The sequence below is a fragment of the Meriones unguiculatus genome, chromosome 11 (assembly GCF_030254825.1).
Source record: "Meriones unguiculatus strain TT.TT164.6M chromosome 11, Bangor_MerUng_6.1, whole genome shotgun sequence".
In the NCBI taxonomy this organism is placed as follows: domain Eukaryota; kingdom Metazoa; phylum Chordata; class Mammalia; order Rodentia; family Muridae; genus Meriones; species Meriones unguiculatus.
In genome coordinates, this window is record NC_083359.1 from 12,888,014 (window position 1) to 12,911,262 (window position 23,249).

General features: G+C 50.1%; 1 protein-coding gene across 1 annotated transcript; it reads right to left on the reverse strand.

Moving 5' to 3' along the window:
* Positions 1–1,041: 1,041 nt before the first annotated feature.
* LOC110552192 (L-amino-acid oxidase-like) lies at positions 1,042–19,343 on the reverse strand. The gene is made up of 7 exons (XM_060363669.1): positions 19,110–19,343; positions 7,602–7,831; positions 7,083–7,195; positions 6,162–6,363; positions 5,030–5,098; positions 3,113–3,249; positions 1,042–2,086 (listed from the first exon to the last, which is right to left on the reverse strand). Exons 1-7 carry the CDS (start codon positions 19,135–19,137, stop codon positions 1,255–1,257), a joined length of 1,611 nt encoding a protein of 536 aa, XP_060219652.1. The 5' UTR covers positions 19,138–19,343; the 3' UTR covers positions 1,042–1,254.
* Between the last annotated feature and the right edge of the window lie 3,906 nt (positions 19,344–23,249).

Consider the following 23,249-nt stretch of genomic DNA (forward strand, 5'->3'; position numbering starts at 1 on the left):
GTGTGTGTGTGATGCATGTTCCAGGGTCATGTGCAGAGGTCCAAGGACAACTTGTGAGTCAGTTTTCTCTAACCACTTGGGAACTGATGACTGAACTCACGTCTTCAGGCTTTGTGGTAAGTGCCTTTACCTGCTGAGGCATCTTGCTGGCCCCACTATTTGTCTTCATCCCAGAAACACTATCAGAATTTGTCCACTGAGACCGCCAGAACATGCTAAAACATGGGACATGTTGCTGGCCACAGTTGCCTCAAGTAACCAACATCTCAGCTTCCCTTAAAATTCAGTCATGGAAAGCAGAGAACTGAAGAAGAGGAGGGAAGGGTGCTGTTTTCAATGACACCAACATGTGAGACCCCCCCCACAGGCTAATAGGTTTGAACTCTCTATTCCCAGTTGGTGAAACTGTTTGGGCAGGACTAGGAGGCGTGGCCTTGTTGGAGGAGGTCTGACCCTAGGGGTGGCTTCAAAAGCCCATTCCATTCCGGTTGGCTTTCCCTCTCCCTCCTACTTTCAGATAAGGATGTAAGCTCTCAGAGACTGCTCCAGCACCATGCCTGGTGCCACGCTTCCCACCGCAATGGTCATGGACTCACTCTGAAACTGTAAGCCACTAATAAACTCTTTTTTTCTGTAAGCTGCCTTGGTCATAATGTCTTCATAGCAATAGAAAGGTAAGGGAGAGAGCTAGGACCAGACTCAGATAAAGGAATAAAAGAAGAGGCCTATGAAAGGCAAGAGTTCTCACCTGCCCTCAGGACTCAACTCTAAAAGTATTTGGGTGACACTGGAATGTCATGAAACACCTGGGCTGGCCATATGGCTCAGCCGGTAAAGACGCCTGTGACCAACCCAGTGTTCTGAGCTCAGTCCCTGAGACCCACTCTCCAGTGTTATTCCCTGACCTCCATGCCTCAAACTATAGCATTTGCACAGGTACACGCATGCACGCACGCACGCACGCACGCACGCACGCACGCATGCATACGCTGGATAAATAAAATTCAACTTAAAAAATTGTAAATGAAAACAAAGCAGTGATAGCTGAGCCTGGCAACCGCTTTATTGTTTTTTCTCTCCATGCCACATGTTCTTGCTGAGCTACTGTCATAACCCAAGGTCATGGGCAGTCTACGACCTTGGAGCTCTAGTCTCTGAGCAAAGGCAAAGATGGGTGAGAGGGGGTTTTGCATTGTCTCCCAGTAGACAAACTTGTTTGGAACCCCCCGCCCCCGACGGAGCCTGTGTGCTTGTCTACAGCTCACTTTTGGAGAAGTGTCCTTTCGTGTTTCTGGGGTTCCTTGTCAAAGCCAAGTCCACAGCCTCCTGAATGTCCTTTGCCACCCTGAGCCCTGACTTGATAGCAGTGTCAATCCATCCATGGGGCAGATCTGTGTGCTCTCCTGCGAAGAAGACCAGCCCCTCTGGCTGGCTGAGTTCCTGGGCGTAGTCCACATATTGGTAAGGGGTGAAGAAGGCGAAGCCACCCATGGAATAGGGGTCCTGGCTCCAGTTCTTGACTGTGAAGTAGGGGCAGAGGGCACGGAGCTCTTCTTTGTGGTGATTGTGGACAGCAGCTAGGTCATCCAGAACTATGTCCAACACCCGAGTGTGGTCCAGGGCTGTAAAGAAGGTGGAGTCATCATCCAGGGTGTAGGAGGCTAGGATGACGCCAGCGCCGTTGGGGAAGATGTGGTTGGGATAGTAGATGAAGCGGGAAGGCCTGTCGGTGCTAGATTTGCCGCTGAAGATGCCATCTCGTTCCCAGAAGCGCTCTGTGCACGCCAGGATCACTTTGGTGGCACTGTTGTAGTGGACAGAGCGCAGAGCATCCTGCTTGCTGAGAGAGAGAGACGGCTGGAATCGGAGGAGCCGGGCAGCCTTAGCGGTGGTAGCCACCACCACGAAATCCGCAGTCAGCCGCGCCCTGGGCTGCAGAGGGTCGGGTGTCCTGTGGGTAACATGGACACAGTCTCCAGACATCTCCACTCCCTCTGCTGGTGAGTGGAGCCAGACAGTCCCTGGGAGGAGTGAATTGTGCAAGGCCTGGGGGAGCTGGTCAAAGCCCCCAACAATTTCATCAAACCTGGGAGCGAACAAAGAGAGAGGGAAACGAGTGAGTAGATGGACAGGGCCTTCAGAGGACAGGCTATTGGAAGCAGACAGTGACTCAGCCCCCTTTTCAGGCATGTCCCAGCCATGTTTCAGAGGGATAAGTAGTTGTCAATGAACCCAGACCAAGCAGAGTGTCTGTTAGCTCCAGGGAGCTAGGGAAAGGTGCTGCCTTTGGGGTGACTAATCTGAAAAATGCTCACACACGCTCCTCCTCTGGGTCATTTATCTCCTATCACCACCCAGGATGCTTGGTCCTAGGCTAGCAAAGACCAGAACTGAACTTCTGATCCTCCTGCTTTCACCTCCCAGGGGCTGGGATTTGCTTCAATTCAGCTGTCCTTGAGCCTATTTTTTTTTTCCCCACCAAACCAGTTCATCTTTATCTTCTCGTTGTGGTTGTTGTTTGAGACAAGATGGGCCCGGAACTCGGGGTGCTCCTGCCCTCACCTCCTGAATGCTGGCATTACAGTTCTGCACCACCTTGCCTGGCGCCTTTTTATCTTTATAGTTACAGATCACGTGGTCAGTGACCAGTGGTGACCGGAGTCTTAGGTTTGCATCCCTGATAAGTCTTTCTCGGCTACAAGATGACAAGTATCCCATGAATCAGGGCTGAGGCCGCAGTTCCTGTCACAGAACAAACGAGGCCCACAGCAATGCACTCTTGTGTCCTCAGAGTGGTCTCACGTCCTCAGAGTGTGGTTCCAAGGTAGACAGCCTATCAGAAAGCGTGTCTCCAGGGTCTACCCTAGGTGTTTAACACCCCCTGTTTACTCCAGTGAATAAGATTTCCTGGAATCAGGATTCCTGCCTCTTTTTTTTTTTTTTTTTTGAGACTAGCCTTAAACTCACAGAGATCCTGCCTCTGCCTCCGGAATGGGATTAAAGGTTCACAGCCCCACCCGTGGCTTCCCATTTTGGGGAGATTTTTCTCCTGGCTTCTTAGCCCCTCCTTTCACTGTGATCCTCATCAATAACTAGCAACCCCACTCCTCACCGGGGCTCCTGGAAGAAGGAGATGATCCCACGCAGGGTCTCTGTAAAGGCCTCGTAGTAGCCGGAGTCTGTGTTCAGCAGGTCGCCGATCATTTGCACGGCCCCTCGGCTCAGGTTCCCCACCTTGATCAGATACTCCTGTTCGCACGCGTGAGGAAATGAGGCAAGCAGATAAGAAGGCACAAGTTGCTAACAGGTGAGCTCCTGTTTTCTACCCAGGGACAGCAAGGAAAAGTCTTGGACAGGGTGGAAGGATGGGTGTCCACCCTCTGGGCCCCAAGGCTGCCTTGCACATATGTCCAAACAGGATACCCATGGTCAATCATACATGGAAAATATCTAACACTAGGTAGAGTTTTCAGCCTACAGACTCTTTAGCATTTCATTCATGCAATCCTCTCATATAATGACAAGGATTCCTGCTCTGTAGATAAGAAAGCTAAGGCCCGGTCTCCATGTCCATCCATGTGGGCCCATCCTGGCTTCTGGGAAGAATCTGAGTACCAAAAACTTCTCATCCTGCCCTGACCTCTCCCTCTTGCCTGGTCACCTGCTTACCCAGCCCCTTCATCAGCAAGTGACCTCAGAGCTGGCTCCTGGTGTACCTGCTGCCCTGGTTGTACCCTACCCTTTGTCTCTGCTCCTTGTCTCAGATAAAGCCAACATGGACATGACAAATCTGGCTGGAATGGCTTCACCAGTTAGAGTGGGTGACCATCCAGTTTGCCCGGGGGCTGAGTTGGTCCCTGTCACACTAGCACAGGCAGGGCTAGGGGCCAAGCACTGAAAGATGGCCAGATACCGCTTGCTGGGGGGGAGGGGGGAATGCCTCTATTCATCATACTTGGTTAAACCAGAGGTAAAAACCACAAGGCCACGCAATCCTAGGGGCAGCAACACCAGGGTGCCTGAAAGCATACTGGATCTGTTAGGGCCATCAACTTCAAGGCTCAGAGAGGCTATCTCTGCCCCAAGTCTGAGGGCCTGTCACAGTGGCTGTGGGTCCTGACAGCCTCTGGCTTGTCCTTATTCTTAGCTTCCTTCTCTCTTTTCTTCACAGCAAGGCCTTGAGTAGGCAGTGGTCAGACCACAAATACCAACAAGCTTTGATCCACCCAACATCTGAGGCAAGCAGACCACAGAGGCAAACCACAGCCTACCTAGAATGGTCAGGACCTGAAACTGACTATCAGCATCTATCTCAGAACCGTTCGGCAAATATACCTACTACCCTCCACTTGCCAGGCCCATGGGTGAGTTGGCTCCAGCACCAGTGGGGGCCAGTATCCTCCAGGTGGACTACATCAGGAACCTTCCTTGTGTCTTCGTATCTGCAGTGCTAGAGACTGAAGCTAGGACCTCTCACGGGACAGATTAGCTCTTACTCCCGGGGGCTATACCCGAGACCCCAGCCTTTCCTGCTTTTCACTGTCGTCATGTGTTATGAAAGATGTTTTTCATCAGTGGTGAGATATAACAATAGTCCCCAGTGAGTATGTAGCCCAGTGACACTGCAGCCATCTTGGTCCATGCAAGGAAGCCTTGTTATTTTTGCAGAACTCTGTAATCATCTAATGGTACATTCTGAGACACTAACCCCTTGTAAAGCAACACACACCTAGCTAAGGTTTCCCACACTTCTGTCTGCCGTAGACTCTGCAGGATTATGGATGACTCCCTTGACAGAGCAAGCTCTGAAGAAGTAGCCTGGCTTGCCCTCCTTGGAGTGGTCTCTGTTTCATTCCTTCCATCCATCCTTTCTTCCCTGTCCTCCTCCCCTCTCCCTTCCTCCCCTCACATTCTATCAGAGCAGACAGTGAAGCTAGACACGTGTAGCACAATAAGGCCCAGGTGATGCTCCCACTCTCCCACTGGGGTGGTTTCAGGGTGCAATAGGACATCAGGGCTGAGGACTGACCTTGGTGGAGAAGGAGTCATACTTCTCCAGGACCTCACGGCAGCTGCTGTTCTTCAGCTCTTCCACAATCTCCGGGGGAGGAGGGGGGAGGACAGGAAGGACAGGTGGTAAGGGTCAGCTCAGACATATTGTCAATCCTGCCTCATCCATCCAAATACACCATGTTATTCAACAGCGTGTGTGTGTGTGTGTGTGTGTGTGTGTGTGTGTGTGTGTGTGTGTATCCTGGGTTCCAGGACTGCCTCCTAAACCTGGGATGGTGGGACTCTCACCTCCCCTTGAATAGACATCAGGTATACAAAGGCAGGTGTCCAGGCTCCTCTGTCAACCTTGAGGTTTCTATATATGGGGAGTCTACCTCCTTGTCCTGCGTTGACATTTCTGTAGACTTCTGAGCAACTGTGAAGCACGTAGGTGCCAGAGAGCCCCACGATGCTGCTGAGAGGCTAGACATGCCCACCCTGAGTGAGCCACGGCAGGACAGTACTAAAGGACACCTGAGCTCATTTGTCAAACTGATGTCACTCCAGGCCATGGGTCAGAGGAGACAAAGGTATTGTCACTGCTGGGCCAGGCAGAAAAGGTGGACAGGCAGTCCAGACAGAGTGCTTGCTGTTCCTCCACAAACTGTCAATCATGATGACAACTGTAGTTTGAGCACTGGTCCTGTACCTATCACCATTTTATCACTTTAACACACCCTGTCCCCTAATCCTCACAGTAACCTGGAAGGAAACAAGAGCTCTGGAAATATGGAGAGGAGAGAAGGGAGCCAGCAAGTCTTTTGCATGGGGTCACACAACATATCTAAACTCAGAGTCTGGCTTGTAAGTCTCTCTCTACAATGAGCCTAGTCCCACCATGATGATTTCACGGTAGCTACTCTGTACATGTCTGTGTATGCACAGATGTCTGGAGTCTGAGAAGACACAGCCTACAGAGACAGTGGCTGACACAGGACAGAGTTACGAGAGGAGGGTGAGGCCAACAATGCCCAACCTGGTGTGGGCTTCCTGCACTCATGGATCTAAGGTTCACTCAAAGCTCCTCCCTGGCAAATCAGAGGAACCTGAGGGTGTTCATACAGGGTGGCCCTGAGGGAAGAGGGAGGCTGCTCCCCACTCGGCCTTACCTTCCTCAGCGATTCATCAAAGAGCTGCTCTGCCGTCTTCCCCACCTCATCTGCTCTTACTGAGTAACCCAGGAGGCCAGGGTCAGCCTGCACTGCCCCAGAGCGCTGCCGAACTCCATTGACCAGCACCCAGGTCTGGTTGTTGCAAGGGCAGAATTCCTTCAACATCAGCCCAAATTTCCTGATGAGCTCATGGGAAAGCCTGTGAAAGGAGCCAGAGGCTTTTCAAGGCCCTGAAAGCCAACAGCCCCTCCTGCTTCCTCGGCTTACTTCCCACCTCCCTTAGATTCACCAAGACCGCCCCTGGAATGTCCTCCATGAAAGGGATACTAGGCGCCCTGGTCATCACATTAGACCAGAAGCCACAAGGCCAAGGGGGAACTAGACCCCCTACTAGTGACTTTCTATGCAGGCTGAGATCTCTGCCACTTTGTGTGGAAGCTGCGACCTTCACATTTTCAAGGGCAAACACCCCAATTCCTGGAGGCACAGTGGGGAGTGTCCTTGGAGTGTTTCCTTGGAGCCATTCTTCCTGGAGGCTACCTTCACCACTCCTGAGCCTTCTGGCTGCCGTCTCCCTAACCTCTCACCCATTCGGAAAGGTCCTACCGGAAGGTTTCCGACCATTTGCAAACTCAGCTTTTGACATTCTGACAGGTTATCTTGGACCACCCATCTTCTGTGATCCTCAGCCCAGCCTCCTTGGCAGTCAAACCCGGCACAGTTATCGTTTTGCCTGGATTAAACACTGAAGCTGGGAGAGGCTCCGAGGCTGCCCTCAGGCTGGGAAATGAGTTGTGTCAGACCCTAACCCCTGGGCTTCCAGGCAAGATCTCCATCCAGTGCTGTCTGCATTGGCCTCTTGGTATGGCAGTCCTCATCCTGCCCTTCCTCCTTGGCCACTATGGTTCGAAGCAGTACCTGTGATTTATAGGGATCCTCATGGCACCCAGCTCTATGTACCAGTGGGCTCCAGGAACTCTGTGGGTCTCGATTCTTCCACCCACACGGCCCGAGGCCTCCAGGACAGTCACCTGGAAAGACAGCTCTTTAATGACTTCAGTGAGGCTCCACACAACATCCTCCTTCCCTGCCGAAGAGCCAGATACACTGCCCTCCCCAGTCCTCCTTCTCTCCCTTCCTCCATCCCTCCTTCTATTCCCTCCTTCCTTCTTTCCCTTCTTTTTCAGGGCTGAGGATGGAAACCACAGGCTGTTTCTCACTCTATCACTAAACTACGGCGCTCCTGTCTTCCTGCCTCCTCCTGAAACTTGCTCTTGGTCACTAAGTAAGCTGCCCTCCTACCCCAGCTGCCCTAGAGCCCCAGAGCTTCATTTTGGCCCCAGCTCCCCAGAGATGTCCACAGCTTGGTTTTCTGCCTCCATATTTAGAGCCCAGTCTTCCCACAAGAACCCTCCCCCCCCCGGGCCCATCACATACCTGGTGGCCAGCATCCTGCAAGATCTTGGCAGCGGTGAGCCCAGCCATGCCTGCCCCAATCACCACCACTTGTTTCCTCTCTGCTGTCTGCCCCAGTCCATTTCGAGCCAGTTGCAGCAGCTCTTCATAGTGGGGATCCTCAAAGCACTTGACAAGCTGGCTGTTGAAGGCCTGGGTACCCAAGCTCAGCACAGACAAGAGGGCGAGAGCCAGCCAGCCTGGGAACATAGCTGTGGATATGGCAGTTAGGCAAATGGCTGGGGATGAAGGACTGGCCATAACCCTTGATCCGAGGAAGATTTATCACTGGACCTGTGATGCAACATTCTAGACACTCCCCTACCGAAGAGCACCTTAGTCATGGGTCCTCCCAAGACTACCTGCCACTCTTCCTGCTGGCCCACAAATGCCCCTCGGGGTACCAAAGCCTCTCACTCAGGGAGTGACGCAGGCTGCGTGTCTGCCCAAGGTGTCTCCCTTCCCCTCAGTCCGTGGGACTGCCACGTACACAGAGGAGGTAGGCCGTTTCCCATCTCCACAGGATTTGAGGTGGCTAGACTGTGTGCAGTGAGAAGCCCCTCGACTCAGCACCGCTGCGGAAGACAAAGGAGTGGGAAACCCGAAGCCTGAGGTCAACAGATGTCCCTGAGTCGTGAGCCATAGGTCCCCAGGTTCCCAAGCCCCAGAACATCACCACAGGGTTGCCTCTCAGAGATGGGCATGGCTCCTTGAAGTTAGAGTTTGCCCTGCAGTTAGCCTGTGTGTCCACACTTCTCTTCTGATGAGCTTCTGTTAATTCCAGCTCAGCTGTGGGGAAGGCAGGCCACACCTTCCCTGTGGGATGCCATCAAAGGTGTGCGTTTTGTGGCAGCTGAGATCTTGTTTTCAAAGCTATTGTCTGTGCTATGGGACGAACTGAGTCTTCCCAAAGCTCATACGCTGAGGCTTTAACCCACAACATCTTACAATGCAACTCTATTTAGGGATGGTGGCCTTTGAGAAGGCGACTGAGTTAAGGTGGAGCTGCGAGGTAGGAGGTAGGTCCTCCTACAATGTGATATCCTCATAAGAAGAGGAGGTGTGTCAGCCAGGGGCCCTAAAGGAGAGCGACAGCCTCTTTCCTAAACTGGTATAATTTGTAACTGCATCCTAAATACTCATCATTATACCCACAGATAAGTATGGTTCTCATCCCCCAACAAAGAGGGTTCTTTTTGCATCAGACAGAGACCATTACAGAAAGCTGCAACTGGCCAAAATGCAGAGAACTGACTGTTATGTACCCAGCCTGAGACATCTAGAATGCAATCCCTACAATGACGGCTCAAGGAACATTGAGGAAGAGGGGGTAGAAAGAGCATAAGAGCCATAGTCTCTTCAAAAGAAGGAAAGGAAGGAAGGAAGGAAGGAAGGAAGGAAGGAAGGAAGGAAGGAAGGAGGAAGGAAGGAAGGAAAGAAAGAAAGAAAGAAAGAAAGAAAGAAAGAAAGAAAGAAAGAAAGAAAGAAAGAAAGAAAGAAAAGGAATAGGGAAGAGAAGGTGGGTCTGGGAAGTAAGTGGGAGGAGTTAGAGGTATATATGATCAAGGTACATTGCATGAAATTCTCAAAAAGGTAAATAATAATCATATATTAATAAAAGGAAGAGAGGAGGGGCGTGCGAAGAATGATGCACCAACCAAGGACCATGCATGGAGAAGACCTGGGCCCCCTGCTCAGATGTAGCCCATACACAGCTCAGTCTCCATGTGAGACTAGGGGCTGGTAAGGGGCTGTCCCTGACATGAACTCTGTTGCTTGCTCTTAGATCACTTCTGCCTGGTGGGACAGCCTTGCCAGGGTCACAAAGGAAGAGGATACAGGCAGTCCTGAAGAGAATTGATAGTCTGGGGTCAGTTAGTAAGGGAGGAAGGCTCCCACTTTCTGAGGACTAGGGGATTGGGATGGGGGCGGGGGGAGGAGAAGGAGGGAGGGTGGAACCAGGAGGAGATGAGGGATGGGGCTACAACTGAGGTGTAAAATACATAAATTAATAAAATAAATTAGACAACAGAAAAGGCAGAGGAGATGTGAACACCAAGGGAAACATCAGATATGCCCACACAGAAAGGCAATGCCCGTGAGGACATGAGGAGAAAGCCTTGAGAGAACAAACCCACCAGCAGTATCTTCGTTGAGACATCCATCCACGTACTCTATGGAACTTCCTTACACAGTCTGAGCTGACTAAGACAGCCTGTTCCTCTGCATCTTTCCCCATGTCAGTGAAGGAAAGCTAGATTGGGCACCTTTCTCCAAGAACGTAGTTTGCCACTAAACACGTCGTAGCATTATGCAAGGTGGAAGCCGAGGGATTGCCACCTGTGTGTGACTGATTGCTCGCTCACCCTCACACCACCCACCACCATGACCCTGGGTTCCTGTTCAATATTCATACTGGGAACATTAGATAATTGCTCAACCTGTCCTATTCAGCTTGAATCAGAGTCAATCCCATCTGCGCTGAGCTTGGCTCCGAGAAGCTCCACGAACAGTTGAGATATTCGAGTGTGGAGGAATGAACAGATGGGGATACAATAGATTAAGGCATGGATGTGTAGACACAGGGAAGGCGACATGGATGGAGGTTTTTCTCCAGCCTCTGGAGTCATCACAGACACCAGGCCTGGGAGCAAGGGCCAGGCTTTCCTCTGGACTTGTTGCTCATCCTTCAACTCACCCTTACAACCTGCTCCTGTCTGCTTTCCTAGGGCCTACCCTAGTCTGCAGACTCCATCTGGGAACCTGCACTTGGCATCTGGATTTTTAATTATTTTTGAGGAATGAACACACACACACATACCATCACCATTGCCAGAATCCGGCCTTCTTTCCACAACGTGGATTCACCATCTCTTCATTTGTCCAGAAATGGGAACTAGTACTAAGGAAGTGGATTCTAACTGGTTTTGAAACCGGAAGTCTTGGGTTTCCCCTCTTTGCTCCCTGGTGCTGTACTCATTTGCACTTATTCATTGTACCTATGAGCATGATTCAATATGATACTTTAACACACTCATGTGGTATGTGTCTATCACCTTAACTGTATTGCTGGAAAATGGTGCTTGAAATTATCAGCAATCCCTTTAAAGAGGCTGGGCCTTCCGGGAAGCACAACTGTCTTAAGCTGAGTGGGGGAAGGTTGCACTGTGATGCTCTCATCTTCCTGCCAGTCACCCTGCCCTGGAGAGCCATGCCAACAGGGTGACTACAGAGCAGAGCAGAGGAGAACAAAGCATCTTTGAGCTTCAGGAGCTGTCAAAGCAACCCACAGTTCCCAACTACATGCAGGGAAAAAAAAAACGGATCCAAGAAGCTTGTGGTGGCCCAGGCAACCACAGACATTTACTATACAAGGTCCAGACCCACAGCCCTAGCGTCCCTCCACCCGCCCTTTGCTTTAAACAGTGGCTGTGACCTGTGTCTGTGGTGGGGTGACCACTGAGAAACCCAGGTGTCTGCTGGAGTCAGGCGCCATATTTGCCCTGTCCATCCTGCAGGGACCCTAAGCTTTGTGTGGCCACAGAAACACTGTGGACACGTGTGTAACGACTTTGTTGGAAGAATGAATAAAATCTGCAAGTCAGGACCAGGAACATGGAAATCTCACATCCTGAATCTATTTGTTTATTTGAGATAAGGCCTCACTCAAAGCAGCTCAGGCTGGCCTGGAATTTACTACACGAGACCCTGGATCAAAAAAAAAAAAAAAAAAAGACATCTGAGGTGGCCCTGTACTCCAAAGGCAAAGGCACATAGATCTCTGAGTTTGAGGCCAGCCTGGTCTATAGATGAGGTTCAGAGCTGCACAGAAAACCCTGTCTTGAAAAACAAAACAAAAACAAACAAATCTACCAAGGACCAAGGTAGTGCACACCTTTAATCCCAGCACTCAGGAGTCAGAGGCAGGCAGAGCTCAGAGTCTGAGCCTAGTCTGCAGAGGGACTTCCAAGACAGCCAGGGCTACACGGAGAAACCCTGTCTCAAAAGACCAACAACAAAAATCTACCAAGGGGGAGTTGGAGAGACGGCTCCTCAGTTAGAGCCCCGGCTGCTCTTGGAGAGGTCCTAGGTTCAGTTCCCAGAACCCAGTTGGGGCTTACCACCATCTGTAACTCCAGTTCCAGAGGGTCCAATACCCTATTCTGGACACACATACGGTACACAGACATACATGCAAGCAAAACACTCATATACATATATAATGTATATGTCTGTGTGTGTGTGCATTTTTTAAAAATATATTAAAGGGAGAAAGAAGGAAAGAAAAGGTTCTAATGTTTACAATAAGATAACTATCGGACAGCCTAATGAATACATCCATGTTTGTTTACTGAGACAGGATCTCAGGTAGCTGAAGCTAGTGTTTACTGAGACACGGTCTCAGGTAGCTGAAGCGAGCCTTACACTCAGAGTGGCTAACGCTGGCCTTGAATTCCTTACCCTCCTGGCTTTACCTCCCGAATGCTGGGTATAGGAGCCCGAGTCCACCAGTTTTTTTCAATTTTGAGATAGAATCTTCCTTTCTACCATGGACTAGCCTTGAACTCTCCATTCTCCTGCCTCAGCCTCCCAAGAGATAGGGCCACAGGCATTTACCACCCACTGCGCCTGGCTCTCTTGTATCTTTTTAAAGAGCAAGAGGGGGAGACTTTGAAGAGATACTGAACAATAATAGTTGTGTAAATGGGTGAAAACACCGCCTCCTGCCCTGTGATTACCCACTGTATTATGTGCTAAATTATCACACTGTGCTCCATGAATGTGCGTGATCATTATGTGCAATTAAAGAGGAAAAAAGTAGAGCTGGGCATGGTGATGAACACCTGTGTCCCGGCACTTGGGAGGTGGAGGTAGGGGCATCAGAGACTCAAGGTCCTCAGCTACAGTTTGAGCCCATCAGGGGATACAGGAGACCCTGTCTTGAAACCTAAAACAAAACAAATAAACTAAATAAAAACCAACCCTCTCCCTTCGTCTGCTTCAGAATACACCTGTCAGGTGATTTCTGTTATTGGTTTGGAAAACCAAGTCACCATGAACTGGGGCACACCACTGGGCTGAGGAGAAGATAAGGAAAGCATGAAGGTGTTCCAGAGCCCTGGCCCAGCAGGCTCCCTCCGGGTTCTCACACACACCCCGCATGGATGCCAGGTCTCCAGGGGGATCATGCACAAACATGTGCTCTCCACACCCAGGCTTTATTCCCCTGGCCTCTCACTAGGGGCTTAAAGATTCCTTCCACAAGCTGTTGGCCAGAAACCTTGGGAGAGATTTGAACCCTCCTAAGTCTCTGTGTGTGTGCTCAGCACTGCTTCCTTGGAGTCATTCACCTCAGGATCTACCCCTTCCTCACTCCCATTCCCTACTGCTTCCATCATCTGCCCTGAGGGGCCTTATGACTCTGTCTGTCTCTGCCTGTCTGTCTGTATCTCTTCTTTTCTCTTCTCTTTCTTCTATTCATCATTCTCCCTCATATCTTCTCTTTTCCTTTTTTGAGATGGTGGGGTGGGCGGAGGGGGTGTCTCACTACATAGCCCAGGCTAACTGTGTATTTCAGACTGGCTTCACATCCTCCGTCATCCTTCCCCTTCTCTTAGGTTTCCTTTACTGAAAGAGTCACCTCCTCTTCTTCCTTCCTCCAGCGCCCCAGGGCACTCAGAACAGAAACTCCATTGCTGTATCTGCTGCCTGCTTGGTGAGCCCCTGGTGCGTGCTGTTCTTCTGACATGCCTCTAGCTTCCACGACTTGAGCCTTTTTTTTTTTCCTATCGCCCTCCTGGGAGCTGTCACCCTTCCCTATCCCTCCCTTTGTGGGATGGAGAGAGTTGGAGGTGTGGTGGAACCCATATGAAGGCTGTTGCACCTGCAGATTCACCTGCAGGAGGAGCGAGCCTGGACCTGATGGAAAGCAGCTGCAGATGAAGAGAGCAAGTCTAACAAGGCGCGGGCAGCTGCCGCCCAGGCACAGCCTCACTCTGGCCGTCTGAAATCTAGAGCCCATAGGGCTCCTGAAGCTTGCCCCCATCCAGCAAGAACATCGCCAGATTCTGGGTTTAGGCACTTCAAATCCCATCTCGTGGTACCCCAATTTACCCTATTTCATGCTCATTAATCAGACGGATCTACAACAGGAGGGGATCATCAGAGACAGACAGTACCAGTCAGATGATGTCACAGCAGGTGGCTTCTTTGGGCGATCTGAGTGTCTCCAAAGAATCTCAGCGACAGCATGGACCGGAAAGTCGGATGGGACTCCTATACCGACTCCCCGCTTGCATGGTGTTTTAAAAGGACAGAACTGAGCAATGGAGGTAAAGTGACCGTCGGGGGCTCGCACCCGTCACCCCTGCACCCTAGGGGCTGAAGCTGGAGGCTCTGCGTGAGCTTGAGGTTGGCGTGAGCTGCACAGCGAGTTCCAGACCAGCTGGGCTAAGGGTGCCTCTGTCTCCAACAGCAACAGTGCAAGCTGTCACAGTGCCGATCTCTGGACAGTGTCGCCCGGGGCCAGACACAGGAGACCTTCCTGGGCCTACTAGAAACTCTCTACAACGTCACCTGAGTGCTGGTCACACGAGTGTCACCAGGCTAGAGCTCGATGCAGGTTAGTACGTGCGCTATAAAATTTTCAAAAGCCAGTTCTAAACCGTTAAAGTGAACTTGACCCTAACATTAAAATTGCATTTCTGAACCCTCTTTGAGATGGTGGCTCAGTCAACTCCAAACTGACTCCATAGCTAAGGTGGCCCTTAAACTCCCAGTCCTCCTGCCTCTGGATCTTGAGTGCTCACGTAGAAGTGTACTGAAAGAATCAGACTAACTTTGTAACCTATGTTTCTTTTAACTGCCTTATAACCTACAGTTTTAGGCCTATGTTAATTAAAGCCTTTTAGTGCTTCTCCAGAGAGCCGAGGAATGTAAAAGTTCCTGCCACCAGCCATCTGTGAGGGCAGAGATAAGGAAGAGAACAAGCAGAGATCCCTACTAAATGAAGAGTAAATCACCGATTGGTGCCTGTGAAATGGGCCTTGTTTGAAAACCAGGCCAAATGACTCCAATCCTTCTCCTGCATAGCTCCTGACCTTTAATCCAAAGCCTGTAACCCCCATTCCTCAGAATAGACACGGGATAAATTAGTTACTCTCCCATCTTTAACTGTGGCTATATCTCATGTGGCAAGAAATTCCAAACTGACTTGGAGATCACATATTTACGGCAGGACTGACTGGACCTAAGGGTGCCCAGAACCAACCAATTATTTTAAATGTTAAACACCTCCTCCAATCCTAAATTGCCAAGATAGCAACCCCAGGAGATTCCTGCCTTCTGCCTTTTAAAAACCTAAGGTCTTTGTCTCCCGGTGCCACTACTACCTGACCAGCAGGGGTGACCCCATTGCGCAATGGTCAAGAGTAACCTCTTGCATTTTTTTGCATCGATGGATGATTAGTTTCCTGAGTTCTCTTCATACCTTCTTATATTTAGGCTCTTGCTGGGCCTAACAGTACATACTTGGCTTGAAATATGTGTTTTTATTTTCAGGGACTGAGGAGATGACTCGCTGTGTAAGAATGCTTGCTTGAGGTTCTGGGTACAAATACAAGGCACCCACGTGAAAAGCTAGATGGGGCTACATGCACCCGTGACCCCAGTGTTATAGAAAGCGACTCACTGGGGCTCTCTGGCTGGATTCCAGCTGCAGGTTCTGGGGGAGACACTGTTTCAAGGTAGTAAAATGGAACCTGATAGCTCAGCATAACCGACAGCCTCCTCTGGCCTCCACACCTAAGCACACACACATGCACCTATCCCACACACATAAATTTTCCAAAAAGAATTTCAAAAAAAAATTTTTTGGGGGGAGGGTAATACTAGTACTTGGGAGATATGTTGGTTAGTTTTTATGTCATCTCGAGACAGGCCACCCGAGAAGAGAGAACGTCATCTGAGGAAATGCCTCCATCAGATTGGTCTGTAGGCAAGCCTGTGGGGGCGCTTTCTTAACTGATGACTGGTGTAAGAGGGCTCAGCGCACGGTGGGCGGTGCCACCCGTGTGCAGGTGGTCTTGGGTTGTATAAGAAAGCAGACTGCGCAAGCTATCGGAAGCAAGCCTGTAAGCAGCATTCTTCCACAGCGTCGGTTCCTGTCTCCGGGTTCCTGCCTTGACCTTCCGTATAAACTGATGACGTGACCACTATGTGGTGTGGTTAATGGGAAGGTTTTTAGTTTGTTTGTTTGTTTTTTCCTTTATAGATATAAGAGAAAGAACAACCAGAGGCATCTGAAGGACTCCAGAGCAGAGAGAACAAGAAGCACACTGAACAAGTGTGCTCCTGAACACGGCCAGCAGACTGGACCTGGCCAGGGCTGTCTGTGAGAGAGGGAAGAGTAGCAGGGTATAGAGACTAGAGAAGACATGAGAAGCGAGAGCGAAACAGAGAGGAGAGGAGGGCACAAAGCAGGAATAGCAGGGCTATAAGGAGACTGAGTAGCTGGAGGGAATTTAGAGTAGAGGAAGTAGTGAAAAGGGCTGGGATGCTAGCGGGGACTCTGAAATGTGTGACAGGTACTTGTTACACCGAGGGAGCCTGGAAGCCAGCATGTGTTTGATAGGCACACAGGTAGCCATACCTCCCTCCCTTCTGTCAGAGGTAAGAAAAGTTACAACTTTTGGTAGTATGGGAACCAGTTTCACAAGTTTCTGAGGGATGCTGGCTTTTACCTAACTGCCAGAAAGAAATCTTCCTATAGTCTAGGTGAGCTCACGTCTAGTTATCCGGGATGACTTTTAGGGTTTGGGGAATTGGACTTTCCTTTGGACTTAATGCTCTCCTCAATGATGGTTCTAAGTTTTGTAAGCTGAAAGAACCCCTTTCCTCCCCAAACACACAAACACATGCACACACATGAATACATACAGGTAACAAGACAATGGTAGAAGAAAAGTAAAATATAATTGAGCAGAATGTCAGGTGGGGCCAAGATGCCTCTGGTGTGAACTGGGATGCTTTCGGTGTGAGCTGGGGTGTGTTTTGAGGCAAGGAATTGTCTTCATGCCAGGGCTGACGTTCTCCTCATCACTTGTAACATGAAGGAGACCGCATCTGCTATGGGCCTTTGCCCTAGATCCCATGTGTAGAAAGGGATTATGCTTCCCTGAGGATGCGGAATCTGGCCAACAGAGATAGGCACAGAGAGGGAACAGTGTAGCAAGGCAAGGCTCCACCTGTGCCGGCCTGAATGTAAACCTCATTTAAGCAATGAAAATAAGTTCCTCTCCTTTGCCCAAGCCTTGATAATTTCCCGTTTAATCAAACATATCCTAGAACATATCCTGCAGCCAAGAGATACAGGCTGAGCCGTCCTAGACCAGTTTTGGGTAACATGCACAATAAGGGAAACTGTGTCCCCGAGTGATCTTTTGGGAGGAACTCCCTATTTACCCTCGCATGCATAACTGGGCATAAATATGATTCGAATCAGATGCATTATGGGAAAGGATGTGCATGGTGAGCACAGGCTTACATAACCCAAGCCTGTCAATCAAAAAGAGAACCACCCAAATGACACCTCCAAGCAACTGAACTCCTTCTCCTCCTGAACCACCTAAAAGGAAAGCCACAAAGAGTGGCCAGAGCCCTTGAGTACCCTCCCTCATATGCCCCAATGCTCTCTCAAGGCACATTCTGACCTGCTTTATCACTTTGCTTTGCACAAAGTTATCACCACTTTTGCTAACCTGTGTGTGTCTTTATTTCATTTTTTTAAAAATAAGATTCCAAGAACCTGGAAACTCCTAGACTAGTCTCTGACCACCAGTGACAAAGAGATGTCTGAAGGGCCCCAGCGTGTGCTTGGAAGATTGGCATGGGTCTCTGTCCAGAAGATATTGTCTTGCAGGGGGCTGTCTCAGGAAGTGTGTTCTTAGGACTCTGTCTGGGAGGGTCTGTGTTTGGGGTCTGTGGTCGGGGAGAGGCGGTCAATTCTGAGGTTGTGTCCTGAATGTCTAGTTTAGGGATTTGTCCTAAGAGTCTATCCTGGGGTCGGTCCTGGGGTCTATTCTGAGGTCTGTCCATCAGTCTGTCGTGGGATCCATCTGTCTCTGTTTCCATCTGTTTGTGTATATGTTACATGTGTATGGGTGCCCAAAGAGGCCAGAATAGGGTGTCAGATACTCTGGAGCTGGAGTTACTGGCATTTGTGAGCTGCCTGATGTGGATGCCGGGAACCAAACTCAGATCCTGGCAAAGGGCAGCCAGTGTGTAACCCCTGAGCATCTCTCCAGCCACACTCCTCCCCCATTTTTTGAAAGAGAGGATTTACATAACCTAATCTGTGTAACCTGGCCTGGAATTCGCTAGGCAAACCAGGCTAGCCTCACATTTATGGTGGTCCTCTTGTCTCTGTCTCCTCAGTGTTGGGGTTACAGGCATGCATCACCTTGCCCAGCTTCCGTTTATTCTTTGACTGGAGCTGACAGGCAAGGTAGGGGTTTCTCTGCAATGCTGGTGTGGGGGAGGGAAGGCTGCTCTCATAGTCTTCCCAAGGCCTGAGTCTGTTTATTTCAAGTAGAACCTGTAAGAGTACAGGAAGCACAAAAACAGGATGAGGAACCCTGAGTAGAAGCGCTTCCTCAAAGTGCTAGAGTGGCCCCTGCCTTTCGCGCCTCCTGTGTCTGCCTCTGCACCCACTCCACAGGCCATGTGGGGATCACCTGTGCCCTGCACACAGAAAGGGACTGTGACAGCCGAGCCCGGCTTCCCCCTGTGGGAGCTGCTCCCTGCCCTGCCCCTGGACACACTCAGTCAGGTAAGGCACAGCGGTCAGGAGTCTGGCCCTGCACTGTAAGTACGGCACAGAAGCTCAAAAAGATCACGACGGACGCGGTGGGGATGACGGGAAATCATGCAGGGAACTGAGAAGGGAGAGAGAATTGAAACCCAGGAAAACAGAGTTGCCCCCCCCAAACAGCTGGGGTTAAGAGGACACACAGCTCACACCTTTTGCTCAGTTTCAGGCCCAATTACTACACACACACACAAACCCACATAGTTTGTATATAACACACAATACACATATGACACATATTATATATAACACACACAGCACACATCCATAACACAACACATTACAGAAAATACAAAACACACACACACACACACACACACACACACACACACACCTTCCTCCCTGGAGTCACCCTGGACCACCTCACTCCTATAAAACAGCAGAAGAAACGGGACCATCCTTACTGAAGTGAGGGCTCACCCCAGAAGAACCCTCACTAGGCTGTATCCTGATTCCTGCCTAGTTCCTACCAAGAAACTAGTCTTAGGTTGTTGTGTCCAGGCAAAAGGGGACCTGAGACAGGCAGAGGAGGCAAGCATACCCTTCTAGGGTGGCAGACAAGCTGGGAGAGAGGTCATTTCTAGGGCCTTCCATCCTGGGTAAGAAGGCCAGGGCTGACATACCTGGGAGCCTGCCTGGGGCTGGTAGCATCCATGTCCACAGAGCCGGAGCCTGGGCAAGTTGTCAGTGTTGAGGAAGGAGAATGGAGGTCAGAGTCCCGGACCAGGAAGTGGCCATCTGCGGTCCTCGGGTCATGAGCCCATGGCTCTGGCCTCCATGAAGCTGGGCCCCCTTGGCTTTTCCCTGACCTCCAGGTCTGCTGACAAGCCCAGCCAGAGAAGTGTGGAGAGGAACAGTAAAGAGGGCGGGATCAGATCAGATGTGTATTCCTCTGTGTGACATCCAGGGCAGTGTTCTCATCCTGACGCAAGAAGAGGCATGGTGCAAGAGGGTGTGCCCGTCAGTGGCTCAGCAAGACCCGGCACCTACTTCCGCCGCTGGGCGGGGGCAGGTCCTGAGCTCTGCCTCCCACCATCAGTGACCCAGCTCCCGGGCTCTGTGTCCTCATGTCCTGCAAGGAGTGAACTCTGGCGACTCGCTGTGACCGTGGGCTTGTAGCATCTGTGCTTCCGTCTCCACCTTCGCACCTGGTCTCTCCCTCCTCGGAGCTGCATAAGGAGGAGAAAGCGCCAACGTGACTAGCAATTTTGAGGTGTCTCCTTGGAGAAGAGTCTGCCGGGTGGAGGGGGCTATAGCCTGAGCTTGCTCTCCACCTCCAATTGCCCCATGACCCAGAGGTCTGCCTCCTCTGCCCTTTTACCCAGAGCTATCCTCTCATGGTAGATGTGGCGTTAGCAGCCATGGGGGTTGTGGGACATGTGGGATTTCCCACCAGGGAAATCAGCACGGAGCTAGAGCAAGGTCCAGACATGTCCAACCCCCCCACCAAAAAAAAAAAAAAAAAATCTCAATCTTAAGACCAGCAGGAGTAAGGACCACTCCCTCTGTTCTCTGCTTGCATACCCTGAGGCATGTAGCCCGGCAACCCCCACCCTTGAAATTCTTGAGGTAGTCCAGCCTACCACCTGGAATTCCTCTCCACACAAATGAAACATTCCCAGCACCTCAGCCCCAGGCGACGAGATGTTCATCCAGCCAAAACCCCCTACCCGCTTCCCCAAGGTTTATACAGCCCTTATTTCCCCTAAAAAAGGAGAGCCGTATCACTGATAGAGTTGTGTCACTAAAGGGGCTGTCTCACTGGGAGAGCTGTATCACAGACAGCAATCCCTCTCCCCCACCTCTCCTTCCCCCTCCAGGCACTCACTGCAGAAGTCAGATCCCTCGGACCTCGCTGGCCTGGCTAAGCTTCATTTCCTTCAAATCCAGCACCTGCATGCATCAGTGCCTGGACGCACCCATTCCCAAAGAGAAGGACTGGAGCCTGGGCTCCAGATGGAGGGGATGCTCTTGTCTTTTTAAAGTCTAATTCAGGAGAATGGTATAATGAATATATTTACTCTTTATCATTGTATCTTCCAGTGCCTCTGCCTGACACTTCCTGCTGCTCCCACCCCATCTCCCACCCACCTTCTTGTCCACCTTTTGTTGTTGCTATTAATGACGTCCTGAGTCTGTTAGTGCTTAGGTGTGTGTGTGCCGGGGGCATGAGCAATGTACAGGTAGCCATATCCCTAAAGGAGAGTGACTCTTCCTCCCCCAGCACCATCACCTGACAAACTCACCCCCACCAAGGAGCCACACTGAGATGCTGACTGACTTGTTCTCCTGCAGGTCTCATGCAGGCAACTAGAGCTGCTGCGAGCCGATGGCCCCCACAGCCGTGTCATGTCCAGGAAGTCTGCCTTTCAAAAACCCCCACTCTCCAGCTCTTAGATTCTTTCCACCTCCTCTGCCTCAGTGTTCCCTGAACCCTGGGCGGAGAGAGAGGAATACAGAGGATCCATCCACCGCTAAGCACTCACAGCTACTTATACTGGACACGCTGACAATCATGAGCCTCCTCAGTATTCACTAGCCACGGCAGAATGGAGCTTCTCTGGCCAAAGTTGAGAGCAACACAAATCTATGGATTTAGAAGCAAGTTTGAAAGCATGACCACTTAACATGACAGCAATAGTAGGTTCCCCGTTGCGGCCTGTGGTATCCCAAACCATAGACTTTTTGACCAGGACCAAGTGTGAAATTCCTCCAGGTGAGCAAGTCTCCCAGCCAACCAGAAAGCAGTTAGTTACCCCCATAACCGTCATGCCACTGCTGCGCCAGATGGAACACATGGTCAGCTCACCATATCACGATGGGTTTCTTTAAACAAATGAAATTCATCGGGCGTATTGAGGTTCATGCGTAATAGTCTGGAATATGTGTACTCGGTGAAATCCCACATCTGTCAGCCCACGTAGGTTATGTTCTGTGTGAGGTGTGATATGACCGGCTAAGTCATACTCAACAACCACAGAAAAATCCCTATTACAATGTAATCAACTTGGTCCTCATCATGTATGTCAAATCTCCAAACTTGTCCATCCTACCTAGCCCCCGGTAGACATTATTGTAGCACTTCAAACATACATCTTCTTATTTCCTCCCCCTTATCATTGCCCCATCCCAGACAACCACTTTGTCATTTTTCTATCATCATATATTTGAGATTTTTGAGATTTTAAAACACATGCCAGAAGTAAATAGGGTCAGGTAATACTCTCTTTTTGTGTTTAATAGTCGATTATGCACACGTGCCTGCACACACATGTATGTGTGTGTGTAGATATGCATGAGTATCTTTCGTGTGCTTAGATATATCATGTGTATACATACATACATACGTACAGTGCATGGATATACTGGTATATTTTATTTATCGACTCATGTATTGATTGAGGTTTGTCTCTGTAGCTCAGTTATTTTGACAGTTCTGCAATGAATATTTCAGTGCAGATAGCTTTCAGAGGTAATACTTTCATGCCGAGGGTGGTGGTGCATGCCTTTAAACCCAGCACTCAGGAAACAGAGGTGGGTAGATCCAACACAGTGAGTTCCAGGACAGCCAGGGCTGTGTAGAGAAACCCTGTGGTGGAGTTTCGGTTTCTTTAAAAACTCAATTATGTATGTAAATATGTTGTTTTGATCCCAAGCATGGGATACAGAGTTGCCTTAGTTATCTACAGCTGAAAATTGCCCCCTGTGGCTTGAAGAGGGACATGGTCTTTGCCATCTGCAGTTAGTGGAATTTGAGGACTCTGAGAGGGTAGAAATACCAGACATAGGAATGAGCCAAAAACTCTAAGAAGACTGGTTCTCCCCATGCTGTTGCTGGCTAATCCTTCTGCTGTGTTTGCTGTTGCTGGTTTTCTGGACTACTGGATATCCTGATGACTGAGATTGGTATTGTCCCAAAGAACCCAATGACCCTAACCAGCCAGAAGTAGCCACAGAGAATTCTGTCCCCTCTCCCCACTAACCTTTTTCCTCTCCTATCGAGTGCTGGGGTGTTGGAAGGTATTAGGAGGGATAAGGGATAGAGAAGGAAGGTAGAGGTATAAGAAACTCCAATAAAGTAGATAGAAAAAGTGGTGGTTTTGCCTCCTTTGTGTATACATCCAGGAAGGAGATCGCCAGTTCATTATTGTTTTGCACATGGAAACATATTTTTTTCCCCATTGCATCCTTTTGTCAATGGGGGTTTTGTAATGAAGTACAGACTGGAATGAATTTTTAATAAAAGGACAAATGCAGATTTAAAGCCAAGGGGTCAAGCGAATGTGAGGAGATGGAAAACAACTAACAGAAACTAGGGATAGACTTTAATGGGCAGAGCACTTGCCTCTCATGCAGGAGGCACTGGGTTCAGTCCTTGGCACCGCATAAAGCAGGCATGGTGGCTTGTACTTAAAATCCTAGTGCTTCGGGGGTAGAGGCAGAAGGATCAGGAGTCCAATGTCATCTTTAGCTACGTTTTTAGTTCAAGGCCAGCCTGGGATACATGAGACTGTCCCAAATTTTGAGAGGGAGGTGGGAGAAGGGCCAAGAAGAGAGAAAAGGAGAGGGATAAGAGGGGAGGGGGAAGGGAGGAGAGGACACTAGGAAGATGTATCAGTCATTACAGTGCTTGCTCTGCAAGCACAGGACCTGGATTTAATCTCCAGAACCATGAAAAAAAACCTGGAAGTGGGGTCAGCAAGATGGCTCAGCAGGCAAAGGTGTTTGCCACCCGGTGATACAAACCTGAGACCCGAGTTTCA